We start from the raw sequence: 21,191 nt of genomic DNA, 5'->3' as shown, positions 1-21,191 counted from the left end.
ATAGTCACACTAAATTAACACACACGGTTATAAGAGGAAGGGGTCATGTCCCAGAAAGAAACAATCCTACCTACTGCTGTTCATAATGACTATATGGCAACAGGCGTCCTTGATCAGGTTTCTGAAGGCCCAGGATTCCACCCCGCCATGGCATGCATGATGCTCTTGTTTCATTAGCACAATTAAAGAACAGTCAACCTATAAACCTTCCACGAAGGCAATTCTGTCACATAAGAAATACCTTGTAAACTTGGTGCTCAGGAATATTGTGCTTTGGCGACAGACGTTTGCCATCTGGGTCCTTCAGCTGCACTTGTGCTGCTGCTTTATTCTCACGTCCCCAGACCCTGTCCCACAGCAATAGCACTAGCACTTGTGTGGCCCTTCATGGTTTACAAAGCACTTATTACCTCATATCATCCATGCCCGATCTGACGCGACAGGCAGGCAGATGAAAAAAGAAACTCCAGCATCAGCGGGGTCACATAAAAGAAGGCTGGGTGTCACTGGTGGGACTCAGTGCAGCACCTCGATGAGACCACTGCTCTGTGGGATGCTGCCCATTGCCAGAGGGTGCAGACCCACCTTCCCATACCCAGACTAAGAAATTGACTCACACTAACTAAAATGCACATGAGCCTGAGATAGACACCAGAATGCCACTTATATTAATTCCTAATGAGACATTTTCATCCCGGGGCTAGGATTTAAGAATGCATATTTGGTATACTCCATACAGTTCCAACATTTCTGCATCCACATCACACCAACAGCATCTCACTGTTACGGGAACACCTACCCAAGACATAATTAGGTGGCTTTGCTAGCCTACAATCAGGCTTTAGATCTTGTTAGAGGGAACCTTTGTTTAAACAGCTTCCAGTGCTTCAGTCCACACTGTGGCTGGAGTACACTGGAGAGATCACAGCTGACTGCAGCCTCAAACTCTTGGGCTCAAGTGTTCCTCCCACCTCAGCCTCCTGAGTAGCTGGGACTTTGGGTGTGCACCATCACACCCGATTAATTTTTTTATTTTTTGTAGAGACAGGGTCTTGCTATGCTGCCCAGGCTAGAAATATTTCTGTATAGGAAGAACTATGATTCTTTCCAACAGAAATTAGCAGAGTAAGTGTTTTAGAAACAACTGTTAATGAGAAGAAGGAAATCTGAAAGTTTCCTAAAGTATAAAAGTCTTAAGTGTTTGCATTAGTCAGTGTACTAATTGCTATAAACAACCCCCAAATCTCAGTGGCTTAAAAAAAATTATTTCTTGATCATGTCATAGTCCTATGTGGGTGAGTGGGATGGAGGGGAGTGCACGTGCAGAAGGCTTTGTTCCACAGAGCCATTCAGGGACTGAGGCTTTACTAGTCTGCTAAAAGGGTCCATGGCCAAAAACTAAGCTAAGAACCCCTGATTAGTGGCTTCACCAATCCCTAGGGCTTGTAGTCTTCCATCAGTTCCTCTGCATCCAGTAGGCTGAGAAGAGAAGAAACAGCATGAAGAACTATTTGGAAAGTTTTAGAGGACAACCTAGAGACAACTTACATCACTTTTTTCCACATTCCATTGACTAGAACTCAGTAATATGAACCCTGTCTAACTGCAGCAAAGACTGGGAAATGTAATCTCTCTCTGGGTGTTCAGAAGCAAAAGGAAATGGTATTTGGTGAACACATGACATTATCTCTGCTACACTGTCAAACATGTATTTATTAGATCATACCAATAATAATACAAATACTAGATGATACAATGGTACGAATACTAAATGCTACAAATGCTAAATGAAACAATGATACTAAATGCAACAAATACTGTAAATTTTTAAAATATAAATACCGTAAAACACTAATATTAAATTATGACACAAATACATGATATGATAGAAATACTAAATGATACAATGATACCAAATGATAGAGTGATAACCAATACCAAATGACACAGACACACTGACAGTGATATACTACTAAATGATACAATGGTGCCAATATTAAATGCCATACTGATACTAAGCAATATAATGATACAGATACTAAATATCTGTTTATGTACAAAACATCTCCTTGATCTTAAGCTAGAGAGGAAGATCTGCCTGGACCCAGACACAACTGCAGAGGAATGGCCAGCTGCAGGGATCTACTCTCTGCTCTGCCCATAAAGAGATGGTTACAGGAGCTGTCTCACTGGCAAGAAGAGACAGGATGGATGGAGCCTGGTTATAACACTGGTTCTCCCCTCAGCTGAGGAGAGAAATGCAACACAAGACTTTTTGAGCTTTACTGAAGCTTATGCACAAATCTGCCTGAGTTGTGCAGGCAGATTCCAAAATCATCTAACTTTAAATTATTTTCCTTTATCTGAAATAATAGATTGGCTTCCATGACGCTCATTAAATAAGCTGATTAACATTGACTGATTAACCAATTGGTTAACACAACCCATCCTCAGTTCCAGGGATAAGATTACGCCTCATTTTGAGGAGGTCATAAGGCTTGACGGTGAAATGGAATGCCAAGAACAGAGCTCGATGGTTAGGTGCTGATTCCCAGATCCTAATATAAACCAGCAGTGGCATTATGCTGAGCCCTTATAAACAGGAGGTTAGATGCCAAAAAGGACTCTGAGGTCAGCCAAGGTAAGCTTCGTGACAGATTCTCCAGATCCTGATAGAACCTGTTTGGCCAAATACTTCTTTTTTTCTTGGAGGTGCAAGATCTTCTCTTCTACTGTTCCCTCACAAACAAATCTAAAAAACAAATAAGCAAACTATTAAAAACCCAAAGCAGCTTATCTAATAACATATTCAAACTTCTATTTTGCTTTAGTTTGTAATGAGATTTCTTCCTTTACGTTTTCTTAGGTTTGGTTAAGAACCCTATATTTAGGGGATCCAAACAACCTTGACTAAATATATGTTCATTTGAAATGATGTGACTCAAATTGACTTTTTAGTTCTTTCTGAGGCCAAGGTAATTGAGAAAACTCCAAATAAGTGAAAGATATCCCTATCTTAAAAAAATATAGAGATCCAGCTTTCACCCCAAAAACTTCATCTTGATAAGCTCAGAAGGCTGTAAAAGTTATCAGGTTTCTGCTAGGTATATGTGTGCTAGTTGAAGTACAGAGTGCCCAATTTCTTGGATAATTCACACGGCAAACAGGTTTTTCAAACCAAGGAAATGCCCCTGTTGTCATTCATTTACTCATTCAACACATACTGATTACGAACTTGCTGTAGACCATGTACTATGCCTGGTGTAGATGGAGAGATGAATATGGTCTTGCTCTGAAGGAGAACACAAGAGAGACAGACATGAAAATAAACAACAATAATAATAATATGTCCTGGTGAGTGCTATAATGGAAGTATGTCCAGTGTGCAAAAGGAGGAAAAGGAACTCTGCCTGGGGTAGTCAGGGAAGGCACCATTAAAGAGTTAACTCTTAACATGTGACTTGTAGGATGAACAATGTTTTGCCAGATGGAATAGTGGGGAAGGCATCCCAGGGAATGGGAACACGTGTAAAACCACAGCATGTTACAGAAAGATCAAGTCGACCACGTTGTATCACAATGGCAAAAGCTCAAGGGGCTGGCAGAGGTTGTGTGTGTCATGTGAAGATATTTAGATTTTATCCTATAGAAAGTGAGATCTACTGAAGAATTTGAGGAGCGGACTGGCACAATCAGACTAACTAGTTAGGAAGAGTCCTTTGGTGCTGATGCAGAGGACAGGAGTCGGTAGAGCCGGCAGTGGGGCGGGGAAGGAAGGGATGGTTATCAGAAACATTTAGAAAATACAATTGAAGGACTTGGGGCCAGGCGCAGTGGCTTGTGCCTATAATCCCAGCACTGTGGGAGGCCGAGGTGAGAGGATTGCTTGAAGCCAGGAGTTCGAGACCAGCCTGGGCAGCATAGTGAGACCTTGTCTCTGTGAAAAATAGAAAAGTTAGCTGGGCATGATGGCATGTTCCTGTAGTCCCAGCTACTTGGGAGGCAGAGGCAGGAGGATCACTTTAGCCCAGGAGTTCAAGGCTGTGGGGAGCTATGATGATGCCACTTCATCCAGCAGCCTGAGTAACAGAGTGAGATCCTATCTCTAAAAAAAAAAAGACTTGAGATGTAGAAAGAGGAAGGAGTCTGAGTCTAGTTCTGGCTATATGATTAGATAGGCAGTGAAACTACTCACAAAGACAATGACTACAGAAGAATAAGTTGATCTGAGGTAGTAGGAATAAAAAACTTATACTTGCTATATAGTGGGTACTCAAAAAGTATGAGTTTTATGAGCTGAATATGCAAATGATGATGAATGGATGAGTATGTGGTAACTCAGATTCCTATATTTAGCAGGGATTTGGATATCCAGGCCTAAAGTTTAGGAGACCTTGAATCTGAAGATATAGATTTTGGACTTATTGGAGTGGATAGAAATTTTTAAAAGAAGGGAGTACGGAGTGAGCAGAGAAGAGAGCTAAAGACAGGAAAACTATCATAATCGTATTTGGCAAAGTTTGGAAGTCACCTGGGCCCCTTAACAAGAGCAGTTTCAGTGAAGCGATAGGGCTGAAAGCCAGTTTGCAAAGGCTGAGGAGAGAATGGGAGGTAAGCAAGTAAAGACAGGTGGTGATTTCTAATTCTTCAGAAAACTTGGTCACGAAAAAGGAGAAAACGAGTGCCATGTCGAGAGTGGATTACAGCAGTAAGGTGGGTTTTATTGGTTTTAAAGACAGGAGGGTCCCAAAAAGAACATTCTGCAAAATAGCTGGCTTGTGCTCTTCAAATATATCAATGTCAAAAACACAAAGATCGAGGAGACAAAGTCATGACAACAGCATGTTACCAGGATCTGGGATTTTCTTTTGCTGTAAAGGACATCACTGGGACAAATGGTGAAACTGAATAAGGTCTACAGATCAGATAACGTCACTAGTATTTTATTAATGTTAATGTCCTGGTTTTGATAATTTTGTTGGGCTTATGTAAGAGAAGGTCCTTATTTTTAGGAAATGCACACTAAAGTACTTAGGGATCAAGGAGCATCACGTCTAAGACTTACTCTCAAATGGTCCAGAAAAATGTTTATACACACACACATGCACACACACACACACACACACGCACGCATGCATGCGCGCGCGCGCACACACACACACGCACACAGTATATGGGAACTTTTTGGTACTATTCTTGCAGTTTTTCTATATGTTTGAAATTATGTCAAAATAAAAGTTCAAAGCAAGAAAAAAGACAGGAGGGTCCTGCCACAGGCCACCGTGACTGAGACGTAGCTCACCATTATACACAACTTATTCTTCTTCTCCAATGACCAACTCCAAGGTTACCCCAAATTGCTTCTGTCTACTTCCGGACTGGTTTGCCAGAGGGTATTCCTCAGAAGCATCATTATAAAGTGGTCACATTCTAATAGTGTTTACATTCTATTAAAACACTACCTAAGAAAGACCTTCACAGAAGCAGACGTCGCTGAGGGCCCTGGGTCCTGGGGATCTCTACTTACTTGTGTATGACGACATCTTTCTGCTGCCCTACCCGGTAAATTCGGTCACAAGCTTGATCTTCAAGTGATGGATTCCTGTTAGAAGAGAGGTAAAGGTCAAAGCTACTAATACTAGACCAGAGGTGGCAAACCCATGGGACCAAATCTAGCCCACAGACTGTTCTTGTATGGTTCCTGAGCTAAAAATGGTTGTTACATTTCTAAAGGGATTTAAGAAAACAAAACACATAGATTATTTGACAGAGAACTATATATAGCAAATAAAAGCCTAAATTATTTACAAAAAAAGTCTGTTGACCCCTGTCTCAGGCTACATTGGCTTAAGACAGGTTAGTGCCAGATATCTTCTTACCTTCTAATGAGAAACTGGGCTCAGACTGCTAATAATAACTCTTAGCACTGTCATCAGTGGGTGACTGTAAGTGACTATACATGACGAAGGTGGAACCAAAACTCAAATCCAGTCTCTAGCTAGCTGGATGGCCTTCAGCCAGTTATCTAACCTCAACCCTCTAGGCCTCAGGTCGCTGCTTGGAAAGGTGAGGCTGGCTAATGATCTTGAATAGCTACCTTATTCATCTCTACTACTCTATGATTCAACTAAGAAATCCATTGTTTCCTTCATTATGGATTCTCATTATCAACTCTGAATTAGTTTCTCATTTACCTCTTTAAAACCTTGAATAACATTTCTCCATCTCAGAAAAAGGCATAATTCCCAGCATGCTTTCCTCACTCATGTGTATAACGGAGTCCCAGGTAAGACCGAAACACATTCTCCCAGCAGATAACAACAGGTTGACCTGTATGCACCCATCTGGGCTGCCTGGAGAATCAGACAAACGACAAGCCCCAGCAGCAGTGCCTGGTGCTGCAATCCTTCATTGGCATGACTGGAAAACCAGAAACCGGTGCTAACTATGAGACTTTCTGTAAGCAACACCCTAACTCATTCACCTGGTATCAGGAAGGATGTGGCTGTATTCCTATTATTGACACTACACACAATGAATCCAAGGGCTATGTATGAAGTGTATTTCTAACATAATTAGAACATTCCTTTGCCTTTTCTTTTTGGAGTAATGCTTTTCCCTCTTTTCCAAGGTTGAGATTTCCTTGGATCTCAACAAATATGTCTAGAATATGATATTCTGGAGAAGACGTATAACGGAGCAATGTTAGCTCTTACCCATGAGGAAAAGCTGTGCTCCCTGTTTCCATGGAAACAGATGTTAGATTAACAATCAAGGGAACGAACTATTTTAAGTAGTCATTTGAAGACTTGCTTGCTCAGGAATTCAGGGGAGTCAACCGGCCCTGCACCCTGTTTAGATCTGTATCTATGGACAGAGATGCAAGGAAGCATCTCCACAATTCAAACAGAGCACACTCAATGTAAGAAGTCAGTCCCTACTGCCCCTCTAGCCCACTCGCCTCCCTGCTGTGCTGCGACAACTCAGGAAAAATCCAGATTGTTACCAGTGCATGTCCAGAAGAAAAAGATGGTTCCCTCCAGTCAGGTTTAGACCAACACCTCCGGCCAGGAGAGAGATTAGCATAACCTTCAAAAAGAAACATGGTTAACTTTGTACAGAATTGGTCTCAAAACACGTCTCTCCTCTCTCAGGTTGAAGCCCAATATCAATACAGATAAGCAATGTGTTCCTGTCAAATTTCCTTCTGCTGTTACCAGTGCACTTTCTTGAAACATTAAGATGTCATCTCCCATGTCTCACCTTTGAGAAAATTCTCACATCACATTTTTTTTGTTAAGTCAACCTCAAAAAATTAATTGTTTGCCAAAACATAGAAATACTGTAATTTAGAGTCCTGGGGGTCGTCAGCTCAATACATTTTCAAGATTACATCTATTCCATCAGTCCCGCCCCCTCCATTGCTATGATAGGCCTCCTGCCTGTCATTCAACGACTGCTTTCCAAATCCTTATTATCTATAATAAGATGCCTTTGTTCTTCCATTTCCTTCCATATTTCCTTGTATCAAAATCTCACCTATCTTTTAAAGCTTGCCTCTTCCACAAAGAGTCTCCTGATCCTAACCAGCTCTGCTCTTAATCTACTTTTAGTCCTCATATTTTATTGTCTTTAGAGCATTCGTGCATTTTGATAAGTACCCCAACATATGTCTAATAAATTATAAACACTTGGAGGGATGAAGGCTGTAATTTTTAAGTTGCTATATTTTAATTTCCTCTGTATAACTCAGAACAGTTTGCTACTAATTACATAGCTCTGATGTGACCAGCTCATACCTGAGGGCTCCTGGAGTTGTTAAATGCCTCTACCAAGTCCATTCTCGCTTTGGGGTTGACAGAGCCATCGATGGTGGCATAAGTCAGTCCATGCCTCTTCAGGTGCAATGCTGCAACTTTCAGCATGCTGGTCCACTGAGAGACAATGACACTGGAAAGAAGGATAAAATACATAATAGATTACACAAACTCATCTTCAGGGATTTAATGCCCCTGCCATTGTTAAGATTAGTTATCAACCGTAGACTAGCAAAGGCCTTCTGCTACCTAAGTGGAAAAGGCAACACTTAGGTCATGTTATAAGGTTATAACCCTTCCAGTTATTTCTAGATTCATTCTACAACTTATTTAGGACTAAATAAAGTCAGGAAAAAGTGGCAGCCAGACTTTCACGTGGGAGTCCAGTGCTCACCCAGAGACCTGTGGTCCTGCAGGGAAGGGCACTGCCACCCTCCCAGTGCCCGCCAGACAACAAGCTGCTAGGTTACCCTGGCCCCCGAGCTGTGTGTCAGAGTTCTACATTTTTAGATTGAAGTATTTCATACATACAAATGCGGATGTACGGCGCTTATGTAAAGTATAACAAATGACAAAATGAACCTCCTTGTATCCAAGCACCTGGCTTAAGAAGAACATTACCAGCACTGCTGGAGCTTCCTGTCTGATTTTCCTGTCACTCCCTTGCTTTTCTTTATATGCTTCTCTACTTTTATACACTTCTTTGGATGCGTGGCTTACCTGGATCCTCTTGGGACGTCCTTCTTGATCTGCACCACAAATATTTTAATAAGAAATCACAGGGAATTTGTGCTATAACCTCAGTGCTTTCTGCTGAGCACGACTCAAGGTCCTTGATATAAAAAGCTAAGATTTATAACTATCAGCAATGTCACATTTTCTTGTTTAATTATGACCAATACTTGGATAATGAAATAACTGACCTCTTTTGGGATCCTGAATTTCTCCGGATTGCCTCCAATTCTGCCAACAGAGATGATATCTGGGAAAAGGTTACATTAACACTGTAGGTTTAAGCAATTCATTTCTCCGTCTTCTCTCCCCTGAAGTACTGAAGTAGCCTCCCGGGTGCCCTCTGTGTGCTGGTCTCACCCCTTTCTACTTCACTCTCCTCTGCAGCTAGAAAGCTATTTCTAAAATATAAGTTTGTCATTTCTCCCCCCGCAAGCTGAAGCCTCTTCCATGGCTACCCACTGAGGAAAAAGGGCAAGCTCCTTCAAATGACCTGCCAGATCTTTGCTGTTCTGGCCTCTGCTTACCTCTCTTTTTCTTTCTGAGACACAGTCTTGCTCTGTTGCCCAGGCTAGAGTGCAGTTACGTCATCACAGCTCACTGCAACCTCCCACTCTTAGGCTCAAGCGATCCTCCTGCCTCAGCCTCTCGTAGCTGGGACTACAGGCACATGCCACCACACCCGGCTAATTTGTCCATTCTATTCCCTTTGCCTAGAACACTCTTCCATGTTAGCTTAATGTCATTTCTTCTTGGAGGGAGGTCCTCCCCTACCCTCAAAGTATGGGTTAGGTGCCTACTGCCTACTATAGTGTACTTCTATAGTGTACTACTATAGAACCTTTGGTTTCTATTATCATGGTCCTTACCACATGATATATTAATTGCTTATAAAGCATCTCTTGCTTCCAGGACTCAAGATGCTTCAAGGAGGGAAAGGCAGCATATGCCTGGCTCATTGCTATACTCATAGCCCCTAGTATGTTGCTGGGACAGAGAAGGTACTATCTTAATTTTTGTAGAAGATGAGAGCAGGCTTTGTGGCCTGCTCCAAGTATCAGTGAAGAAGAGAACCTCTCCAGACTGAGGAACCTAAAACTTCCAAACAAGCTCTCTGAGTTTTTACCAAAAATCTTTAGGGTACATGAGTCTTCATGAGAATAGTCAGGACAAACACATGGGGCATGACTTTGGAGTGCAGTTGGCTGGATGACCTTTTGAAAGCCTCCAAGAGCCCTAGAGTTCATCCCCAGAGTGGTAGAGGAAGAAGAAAACTGGATTCCAAGTCAATCAGGAGATGAATATACAGTTGTTCTTACTCTGCCATCACATGACTGTACCACTTTAGAACTCAGATTCCTCAGCAGTAAACAGAAGGGCTTAAGCCAGACAAACTCTGAGGTGCCCTGAGCTCCCGCAGTCTAGGCCTTCGTTGCAGTGGTAACCTGCAGAGCTCCACCACGTGGGGCTGCTTTCCAATCTTAGCAAACGTTCTGATGCCTGGGCAGAAGTGAGCCACAGCACTGCACCATTTCAATTAGCAGGAAAAAAAGCAGGTACATCTGCATTTTAGCTAACAATAGAACAGGGACACTAAGTGCTTGGTGTCTTGGCAACTTGAGGTAGTGGAAAGTGCTGTGATTCCCATGTGAAAAAGCTGGCAATGGGTGTTTTGAGAAAACTGCAGTGGGGGGGCGAGATGCATCATCCATAAGCTGAGGTCAAATCCCAGCGAGAAGACTCCCTCCCTGCATGAAGCAACGTTAAGTGGTTTGAACTATCATTAATGGGTGTACACGAAGAAGCCTGGTGAATAAAACCTGACTATTAGACAAGGAACACAAATTACTAGGAATATAAGTTTGAACCCAACAGCTAACTCTGAGGGTGCTAGAACATGAGCTTTGGCCACATAAGGTGCTCTTGTTTCTCTCAGCCATTAATGGTAAAGACTTAGGTAAATGTTTTAAAAATTTAATCAAAAGGCATTATTTCTTTTCTTTTCTTATATAATACCATTCCCCTAGAAGCAACCTCCTTCCTCATTACATTTTTTTAAAAAAGCCTTTGAAGAGAGAGGTTGAGCCTAAGAATGGCAGCATAAGATGGTAGCACAGAGAGAAACAAGCCCCACTTCCAGGGCATGCAAGATAAGTTGGCACATTCCAAGCCAACAGAAAGGCAGGACTCAAGTTACAGCATAGCTCAGCTTTCCTCTAATGGAACTCTTCAGGCTTAAAAAGCTTTGATGAAAACAGAACAGAGTGACTAATGAAGATAGACGGCTATGCAGGAAACAATACAGATGGAAGGCTTTCCACGAGTCAAAGCAATTGGCACTCACATGTATTACACAGTCTCTAGAGTCAAGCCTTTGTTGTTTTCCTTTCAAGCTTCCCCTAAACAAATTGCTCACTCATTTAGGCCCCAGCCCTAGCACAAACCTGGCAGGCTCCTTCCCCAGTAATCCAAGACAGAAAACCTTCCTTGATGCTGGGGCCGTCCCAAATCACTCTCTGAAAAGCCCACTATGTAATAAGGCTTTAGTGTTATCTATGAAATACAATGAGGCTTTAAGACTGGAGGGAGAATCTAATCAGCTACAATCCAATGGTTCGGGTTCTGCCATCAAATGGCTGTACCCACTAGGACAAATGAGGCTCTCACATTGGAAAATGCACAAGGAATCAAAGTCTCTCCATGGGAACAGAGGTGACAAAAGTACCTTGGTGCTCTCTCGTGTGTCTTCAAAAAGCTCCACCTTGAAGCGTGTGCCGTTAAGGGAAACTGTGGAAGATGACTCTGAGTCATGGAGTTCGGACAAGGTCAAAGCACTGAGCTGTTCTTCCAGGGAAAGGACGAGGCCCTCTCCCTTCAGTTCTGTCGGATCCAGGGCCTGAGCAGAATAAGAAAGGGGACAGGAGCGGTTGGGAATCAAAGCAGCATACCTTAGTACTTGCTGATGGGGTTCTGATTGTTTACCACTTCACAGAGCAAAATGTCTGTAACTGCTCAGAGAAGCCCTGATTAAAGTGTGATCTTACAAGTTTTTCACCAGGTTAAAGATAAACCAAATGATGGAACTTTTTAAAGACTCACCTGATTACATAATCATTCTATTTTTCCCAGCTAGAACAATACAGTTAATTAAGCTGATAGTCAAAATACATTACAGCTCCTAAAAAGAATAGCATACTCCTCTTAATTTTGGATGTGCCTCTATCCAATGTAAAGGCAATGTTTTGATTTGGGTAACTACCTGAGTTTTCATAACTACACTGAAAAGCCCCAATACTTCTGAGGACAGAAAACACCAATAAGTAAATTAGCTTTATGACATTCCGAAATACCGAAAACCTTTATGACATTCTGAAATACATTGTGAAGCATTCACAAATACTTTCTTTCCTTTTTAACAAAATGCCATTTTCCATGCTGAAACAAAGTTTATCTGAAAGAAAATAAACAATATAAATACACTATTCTCAATGCCATGGGAATCGCCATGATTAATAAAGACTAATATAAAATAAGTGAAATAAACAAGCCCCCTCTTCTCTGCCTCACCAAAAAACAAAACCAAAAAACCCTCAAAACACCATCTCCTTTGATCCAGCAGACTGGATCCCAGTTGCAGGAAACAGAAACGGACTTCTCTGGTGGCTCCTCTGGGGCACCGCATGACACTATGCTAAGGGCTTTTCTTACCGACTTCAGCAAAGAAAGATGACAGCAGCACTGGCGGAGTCTCAGCAACTGGGACAGTATGTGGACGGTGCTGGATCTCTGCGAGTCTGCTGCCTCAGAGTGTCCAGGCCCCGTGGGCCCAAACTCCTGCGCCACTTCCAAGAGGGAAGACAAACCACAGGAAATAGTATAGGATTTAAAACAGAGAAATGCATAGAATCGAGAACTAAATGAGGCTACTTTAAACTTGTTTGACCTGAGATTCAATAATATCATTATAACTGATTTTTATATGAATTAAACCAAACCTACATGCATTTTAATAAAGCAGATTTAGAAAACAATTAAAAAGACATTTAGATCACCAGGTGTGGTATTTGCAGATTAATATATTTCACTCTGGCTTGAAGGTTTTAGCTCATGTAAAATCTCTGACACCAGAAATTCACGACCTCCTGTTTCTCTATTTTATTGTATCTGAATCTCTACTTTCGTTAGTCATATGTATTTATGAGTGTCCCACGGCTTACCTCTACTGAATGGATTATCAGGGCTTCTTCCAGATTGGTTGCCTCCACCTTCATGTCTTTTTAGATAGGACTGCAGAGCTGACCTGCCTCAGATCAAGAAAGAAAAGGCATGTACAATGGTCACTAAGAACAAACAGGTTTACAACAGTCACTGCTTAACTGTGCCTGCGCTGGGATCTTGGCAAATTACAGAAGTAGATTCGTTTAATGATGCCAAGCTCATAGCAAGCAGTGGCCAAAGGCAATGCAAAAGAAATAATTATTTTTCTTAAAAAAAATCATTTCTTGAAATGAGCTAATAAATATAAGGTCTAAAAAGAAAAAAACAAAAAACATATTTACATTGTGAATGAGAGGTACCAGATGGGAGAGAGGAAATCTGGAATTCAGGGAAGGATGAGAGTTCAAGAGAAAGTGCAAAGAATAGACAATATGAAAGATCACAATGCAGTTTTTCATTTTTTGTTTTTCTTTTAATTCCAGTGAGGTGCTGAACGACAGGTCAAAGAGACACAATTTTCGGCCAGGCGTGGTGGCTCACACCTGTAATCCTAGCACTCTGGGAGGCCGAGGCGGGTGGATCACTCGAGGTCAGGAGTTTGAGACCAGCCTGAGCAAGAGCGAGACCCCGTCTCTAATAAAAATAGAAAGAAATTATCTGACCAACTAAAATATATATAGAAAAAATGAGCCGGGCATGGTGTCGCATGCCTGTAGTCCCAGCTACTCGGGAGGCTGAGGCAGTAGGATCGCTTAAGCCCAGGAGTTTGAGGTTGCTGTGAGCTAGGCTGATGCCACGGCACTCACTCTAGCCAGGGCAACAAAGCGACACTCTGTCTCAAAAAAAAAAAAAAAGAGACACAATTTTCTAATACGGCCCCATGACAGCCAGATAGATTCAGTGTACAGTGACCACACTCTGCAACTTCTATATAAGGAAGCTAATGAATAGGTTCAAAATTTTGCCTTCAATATGTATTAATATATGAGACATAGGTGAGCTGGGGAGGGGAGAAGGGTGGAGAAAGCGGGATTAAAAAAAGGAATATAGATATCCAACTTGTCAATAATACCATAAATACACTTTATGGAAATCTGGTCCTCAACTCACTCCCAAGCAAAGACAGGAATAAAACAATACACGCAAGAAGGTGCTTTGTCATTGCACACACCTTGATCTTGCAAAAAAGACATTGTAAACAGTCTCTTCATCTTCAGAAAGCTTTAAATGGTGCACCTGAAATTTACGCTGGGGCAGTATCACCTGGAAAAATAAAAGAAAAAAAGGAGCTGGAGTAAAGCTATACGATTTAACTGGATATTACAGAGCATGGGAAGGCAGCCTTTTCTTAAAAATAGGACTGCAGTGACACACAGCACAACTGGACTGCTGTAACTCAAGGCACAGGACTGCACCCCTGGGGCCTCCTTGTAGAAAAATAAATGGGAGATTCAGCAGCTCCTGAAGCAGAGCTGATGGCTGTTCAACCCAAGACCAGGACATGGTCATCCTCCTCCCCTGGCCTCCCCCAGGGACAGGTACACATTTGATTACCAAAGGTTTGCCAGTAGAGTCCAGCTGATCTTTTGTTCTTCTCAGCAAAAGGCTCTTGGTTAAAATACTTAACCGTTCTCCACCTTTCTTTGAACCATTGTCGACCTGACTCCTCCACAGACTGAACTCATCAAATGGAGAACAACGGAGGAATCTTTTTTGTTAAGGAAGAAGGGCAAGCAGTAGGGAAAGAGAAGGATAGGAGAATGGAGTAAAGGTTCAAAGTAAGAGATAAGATAAAAAACAAATCAGATTTTCTATTACGTCTGTCATCCAATCATCTTTAAAGGTAAATTTCGTAGCAAAGCTCTGCTAGACAGATCAAAAGGATCCAAGTCAATAATGCAAACTACATTATAAAAATGTGATTTTTCCCATTAACAATCCATTGTCACAACAGGACATAGAACCAATAGCTAGAATTTATTCCTAAAGCTTCAAAGGCTAGCAAAGAAATCCCACATCCTCTTATGGCTGACTTGATTAAAAGGAAGTATTTTAAGTTCAGCATTCTTTTTTGTTTGCTTCGAATAAATTGTAGTCTTGACCCTAGGCCATATGTTTTAAAGCAGAAGTAGCCCAAAACATTCACTAGACTGAAGAGAGATGACTTTTGCTTCCTTTAATTCAGTCTGTCCTACATTTTTGCATATACAGGGGCTAACTGTAATCAAAATCCTATATCAGCCAGTCAATCAACAGATATTTTCTCATCAATATTTATTCTTCTGTCCTTTAAAGGCTGACAGGCTTGCCATCTGCTACACGAGATAATCTGGCACGCCCTGGAGCTTTATCTTCAGACACGCAATAATGATGAGGGGTTGCAGACAGGGCTCACATTTACACAACTCCAAAGAGGGGACTCACTTCAGCAGCGAATACATATCCAACAAGTTGTTTTGAATGGGGGTTCCAGTGACAGCCCAGCGGGCACGGGCTTGGAGCTTGCACACCGCTATGGACGTCTGCACTCGGGGATTCTTAACATTGTGAGCTTCATCCAATATGATTCGGGCCCAGACTATTCGAAGCAAAGGTGTGGAGATGCCCTGAAAGAAACACAAGTGAAATCCAACAACAGTGTGGGAAAAAATGTGCATGTCCTCAAGGAGATAAGGGGAAATAACAGCTAGGTGTTGAGGATTCACTTTTACCCTCAAATTTGCTTAGATCAGAAACACTGACATAAGAGTTACTAAACTCAACAGCAGAACCGCTCAACTGGTTCAAATAAACAAGTTACACCTGACAGTCTCAGACCTTGCGCTTAAGATGCCTAAGATTAAAATGTTCCCTAATTTGAGTTTTCCTTTATTCTTTCAACTCACATTTAAGCAATGGCTATTGCCCAGGACTACACTAGGTATTGGACCTGCAAATTCACTCACTCAATCAAATATATACTACATCTTACTAAATTTACTAAAATTTACTAAAAGCCTACTTTTAGATGTAAGATACTTAGCCAGACATAAAGAGTAGTCCCTACCCTCAAGAGCTCAAAATCTAGCAGGGGAGAAAAATAAGTGTGAAGCTAATTATGACCCAATGTATATATAGTAAGTCCCACTGAATAATTCAATACATGAAGTGGGAATCCGGTTGGTCTTGCTCACTGCTGTATCCCTGATCCTGAAATAGCCCCTGACCTACAGCAGATACTCAGTACCTGCTGAATAAACAGAATGCTACAACATAAGCAAGCACAATGTGCTAGCAGAAACTTTCAACCAAATGGGGGAAGGTGGGAAGGGGACGGTCCAGAAAGGATCCCCGAAGCAGGTTAAAAAAAAATTAACCTGGGAAAAGGAATAGAGACAAAGCATTCTATTCAGAGCAAGAACAAAAGCACAACAGTGGTGACAGAGCATGGCAGAGTGTAGGAGAGATGAGGGACACACAGGTAGGGCAAGATCATCAAGAGTCTAATGTGTTATGTAAAGGGATTTGGAGTTCTCCAAAAGCAATGGAGAGCCACTGAGAAATCTGAAAAGTTCATTATCTCTAAGAAGTCAGAGTTGGTCATAGCTGGAGAAGTGTTCTAGAGATCTCTCCAAATAAAGAAATCTGTGAATACCCTATTGTACTAAAAAGGAAAACATGCAAAAGATCAGTTCTTGGAATAATACTGTATTTTCAGGGGGGAAAGCCCCTGAAAATAATTATGCAGTAATCATACAACTGAGGCTATCCTGGATCTGCCAGCAAAGACTCCAGTTTTCTTCACGGTTCTCATTTAGCCTTTGGCCCGTTTGTAGTCGATCATTTGCAACCCTTTTTTCTGGGAGGTACAGGGAAGGCAGGGAATGATGGCTTTATACCAAAACACTAGTGCTACAATACTAGTCTAGGCAATAAATGTAAAACAAATCTTGAAAATATACCGCAAATTCTCTAAAATAAAAATAGCACAAAGGAGGCTTTCCTATATTCAGGTGATTATTAAACACCACAATTGCAATGTAGTTATCTGTAGTTCTAAAACATGACTGAACACTGTGTCAAATATCAACCTTTATCCCTGAGGCGGTGATGGGATGGAGGGACAGAACTACTCCTTTCCACAGGTGGCAGATTTAGAGCATTGCTGACCTCACAGGAAGGTGCTTTTGCTATCTCTGAGGCTGTAAAAGACTCCTGTTAAATGATGGATGCTCCAATTTTACGGCCCTGGCCATCCCCACACCTCACCTCCACGTTGAGGTTTCCACCTGGGATCTCTCCCTCTTGCTTGTTTGTGGGAATCTCCTTGGCCACAAGGCTGTAGGTAGTGATCACGACGTCATATGTGGAGAGGCTGCATAGATACAACACAAAGCAATCACTAAATGATCCCTCTATGGACTGTGACAACAAGAGAGTCAGAGTTGATCTCTTTACGAACATGCCTATGACAGGAAGGACACACAGCAGAATCATTAACTTCTGTCCTTACTACACATACACAACATGTTTACAGTCTGCACACTATAGCTAGAATGGCCTCCCTCTTCCCATCCAATGAGTCAAAAAGGAAAATGTCTGGCTGGGATCATATTGAGTTTGATATGATCTGGCCAAAACAGAAAGTAGGACAGAGCTGGGAATTAACATTTAATAATGATTTGACATGGATTGAAAACAAAGTCCCAGGGAAGAGAGAAACCCTCAAAGCACCTTACACCAATGATGCTTTCTCCTCACCACTCTTTAATGGATTTATGAAAACCCATTGATCTAGCTTTGACATTTAGATGTAAAAATACATTCTGTAAGCTTTCAGTTTACCTTGCTCACACCAATTAGGTGTAAAGACTCTCAATGAAAAGCACAAATATTTTTCCAATGAAGCTTAATATTGTGCATCTGAGAGAACTTCAATAAATACTTTTATAAAAACGATATGCCCGACTGAGAGAGGCAGCAATGCCTACAAGTCGCCTTAGCATCATATAAAGAAGTGTACTTGAGAATGATTTCAATTAGGTCAACTAGCACATTCTGAATACCAAACAAGTTGTCCTCAAAGTGTAAATCAAGTGAGATCCAATTTGTTTCTAAATAAAAATTTAGAGCAACGGCAAGCAACCGACAGTACCCTCTGCCAGGGACGGCCTGCAGGCCTGCCACTGCTGCCCTGATACCTCTCACCTGCTGAAGTGACTGTCAGTTTCAAGAATCGGTTTGTTACAAGACCGAGGGTCACCAATCTGGCAACTTACTCCTGAAAAAGACTGCTGCCCTGTTCTTTGGGGGATAAAATATCCAATATCAGAGGCTGGGCATTTCCTTCCTCCTTCCTGAACATCTTCCTTCAGGAACTTATAGTTAAGTCTAATCATCCTAAACTCTTGAATCAAAAACTTCTTAGATGGGTCATATGTTAAAAATACAACCATAAACATATAATCAGCCTATAGCAAGTAATCATTAGTATTCTATCAAGATGCTCTGTAAGACTGGGTGGGTTTCATTCACACTAACAGAAAAAGAATGAAAGACTTGTGACATATCCTCTTATGCCAGGGCTAATGCTGCTGCCACCTGGCGGACAACTCAGGAATCTCGGGCCTCCTCCCAGGACAGCTTTTGTTGGGAACAGTGACTAGGACATAGCAAAAGAATAATTATCATTTGATCTCAAGATCTATCTCTTAGTACGGACCAAAGGTGATGAGAGTGAAAATCAGCCTTTGGTCTTCACAAATATTAATCCTGCCTGAGTGAAATCTCAGAGGAAGCAGGAAAAGTCAACAGGGCTCCTCAGGGCCAGGTGCTGACGGGCTCCAGGACTGCAGTATTTCTGCACTTACACTTTCGCACGCTGGTCCCGGTTTGGCCCATGATAGAGACAGACTCTTAGTTTGCTGCTGTTCACACGTTTCTCCACCTCATTTTTCCAATGATGGATCAGGGAAGCAGGACAGATGATTAGTGTTCCGTGGGAAGTAAAGTCAGAGGAGTCTTGAGAGGGGGGAAAAAGACCCATCAACAGTTACATTCATTAAATGGCCTTTAACTTCTTAAACACATGACCTCTTTCTCTGAACTGACTTTACTCCTTCAATCAATATTTTTAACTGCTGCTCTTATTTCTACACAGAGCCTCTAGTGAAACAGGGAACAAGAAAGATGGTCTTTTACACCAAACACTTAGTTATTTATTTTCTCCTATAAAAGTGTCAGAGAGAGGCTAAAAAGGAAGAGGAAGGTGGGCAGTGCATGACCTCAGTCTAAAAAAACAACGCACTTTCACAGGGTGGCCAGAGGTAGAAGCTGGATCGTTTCCTAACTCCTCCTGGGTTGATTCGTTACAGGGGAGTATTGGAGTATTATTTTTTCTGAAAAGCGTAACTTAGTGTCTTTCCACATTAAAATAAAAGTGCAGAACTTTTTTTCTAAGATAAGTAAACGTTACTTTGGAACCAATTAGTGATAGAGCATTTATAACATAATCCCCATCTCTGTGTGTGTGCATGTGCTACTCCACAACAGGGATACAGGATCCAGCTGCAACAGTGCTCATTAGAAGCCCTGAGAGCAGACAGCCACAGATTTTTTATTTGTCTAACCAACTGAGGGCTGTATTTGAATACATGGCAACTTACATGTGGTATTATCTACATATAATATATAAGATCTCTAGAGTACTTACAAAGTTGTAACATTTTATTTTATTTTTATTTAATTTTTTAAAGAGATAGGGTCTTGCTATGTTGCCCAGGCTGGCCTCAACGATCCTCCCACCTCAGCCTCGCAAGCAGCTGCAACTATAGGCACCCAACATTGCACTCGGCTAAAGTTACTACATTTTAAAAACATATGCTCAGTAAGATAAAAATTGTCTATGATCTGTAAGTTTCTGGAATTTCAGAAACATGAAAAACCAGCTTCCACTATGGTGGCTGAAATATGCATTTGTGACAGATCTTCCTAAAAATATAATACATAATTAATTTGGATCTAACCTATAGTTATAGTCTCAACATTAACAAAATAATAATTATCATATTATGCTTAAACTACATTTTCTAGCATCTCAGCTTTCTCTATAAATTTTTTTCAAATCATAGATCAAGCTAAATTTATATTAAAAGGGAAAAAATAATCACTTACAATACTTAGCATCAGAAATGATACCATAGTCAAGTAATCTATCTAATAGCGGTTTCCCAGTAGATTAATTAAATATGACCCAAGGTGTCCTTTTATAGCTTAAAACTTTCTCCTTTCAGATGGCTCAAATAATATAGGGAATGGCAGGCTATTAAGCACTTTTGTCTACCATCTTTGGAAAGCCACGTCAAAGCCGTGTTTTTATCCTTTTTTTGGTCTTTCTCTTGATTCTTCTGGGTCAGGATAAGTGCAATCATTGTCAGGGTTTTTCCTAAACCCATATCATCCGCTGGAAAATAAAAGCAAAATTAAAAGTTAATTAGTCAGGGCAAAGAATCCACCCAACTTCAAGCGAAGAAACCACTGGCAGACATTTATCCCTTGTTCCCTCTACTGTTAGTGCCATTCCAGTCACTTTTTATTTTTTTTTATTTTTATTTTTTTTGGAGACAGGGTCTTTGTTTCCTGGGCTAGAGTGCAGTGATGTCATCATAGCTTACTGCAACCTCAAACTCCTGGGCTCAAGTGATCCTCCTGCCTTGGCCTCCCAAAGTAGCTGGGACTACAGGCACCTGTCCCCACACCCAGCTAATTTTTCTATTTTTTATAGAGCTGGGGGTCTCACTACATTGCTCAGGCTGGTCTCGAACTTCTGGCCTCAAGCAATCCTCTTGCCTTGGCCTCCCAAAGTACTGGGATTACAGGTGTGAGCTACCATGCCCAGCCCCAGTCATTATTCTGTGCCTACCTGAATGGTTCCTTCATCTCCCTTATTAAAATGAACCCTAGCTCTTGCTATTTATTGAGACCTAGCTCAAAGACATTTGCTACAAGTCTTGTAAAATTTAAACTTACAACTTGGATCTTATTGTTACATTAATGTTAATAATGTTACATTATTACCTGTCGACTGTGCTGATTAATATCTATTCCAGTTTGATCATGGTGCCTAGTCTTTTTATCCGTTACCTCCAAAAGCAAAGAAAATCCAGTAGATATACCCTACTATTCACTGGTGCTACCATATTTCTGGAGTTAAAAAGTCAACTCAAAACAGTCTTCCATTCCCTTAATTTATTCATCAAAGAAACATATAAATCAACATTTCTTGGGTTTTATCACAGTGTCAGTTACTGAGTTTATCTAATGTTTAATTCAGACCCTATAGAGTACTATTATCCTCATTTTAACAGATTATAACACTGAGGATCAGCCATCAGGCTACTATCCTCATTCGAAGTAACTGTTCTGACATAGCGGAACTGAAATATC

General features: G+C 41.2%; 1 protein-coding gene across 3 annotated transcripts in view; it reads right to left on the bottom strand.

The window, feature by feature from the left end:
• Nucleotides 1-1,695: 1,695 nt before the first annotated feature.
• Nucleotides 1,696-21,191, bottom strand: part of TTF2 (transcription termination factor 2) — a 37,397-nt gene continuing 17,901 nt past the window's right edge. Inside the window, exons 10-23 of one of the 3 annotated variants that reach the window (XM_045546914.1) lie at nucleotides 20,089-20,208; nucleotides 18,617-18,767; nucleotides 17,016-17,121; nucleotides 15,192-15,373; nucleotides 14,322-14,475; nucleotides 13,939-14,030; nucleotides 12,767-12,849; nucleotides 12,258-12,391; nucleotides 11,275-11,445; nucleotides 8,741-8,799; nucleotides 7,800-7,950; nucleotides 7,007-7,089; nucleotides 5,528-5,602; nucleotides 1,696-2,752 (exon numbers count right to left, since the gene is read on the bottom strand). In XM_045546914.1, coding sequence (XP_045402870.1) covers nucleotides 2,608-2,752; nucleotides 5,528-5,602; nucleotides 7,007-7,089; nucleotides 7,800-7,950; nucleotides 8,741-8,799; nucleotides 11,275-11,445; nucleotides 12,258-12,391; nucleotides 12,767-12,849; nucleotides 13,939-14,030; nucleotides 14,322-14,475; nucleotides 15,192-15,373; nucleotides 17,016-17,121; nucleotides 18,617-18,767; nucleotides 20,089-20,208 — 1,706 coding nt within the window. In that variant the 3' untranslated portion in view covers nucleotides 1,696-2,607. Of the gene's footprint in view, nucleotides 2,753-5,527; nucleotides 5,603-6,194; nucleotides 6,421-7,006; nucleotides 7,090-7,799; nucleotides 7,951-8,740; nucleotides 8,800-11,274; nucleotides 11,446-12,257; nucleotides 12,392-12,766; nucleotides 12,850-13,938; nucleotides 14,031-14,321; nucleotides 14,476-15,191; nucleotides 15,374-17,015; nucleotides 17,122-18,616; nucleotides 18,768-20,088; nucleotides 20,209-21,191 lie in introns of those variants that run through there. The other 2 variants (XR_006734050.1, XM_045546915.1) reach the window with 2 other exon arrangements.

This window comes from Lemur catta, chromosome 3 (genome assembly GCF_020740605.2).
Source record: "Lemur catta isolate mLemCat1 chromosome 3, mLemCat1.pri, whole genome shotgun sequence".
In the NCBI taxonomy this organism is placed as follows: Eukaryota; Metazoa; Chordata; class Mammalia; order Primates; family Lemuridae; genus Lemur; species Lemur catta.
Note: the sequence above shows the minus strand (reverse complement) of the source record. Positions and strands in the feature narration are given on the sequence as shown.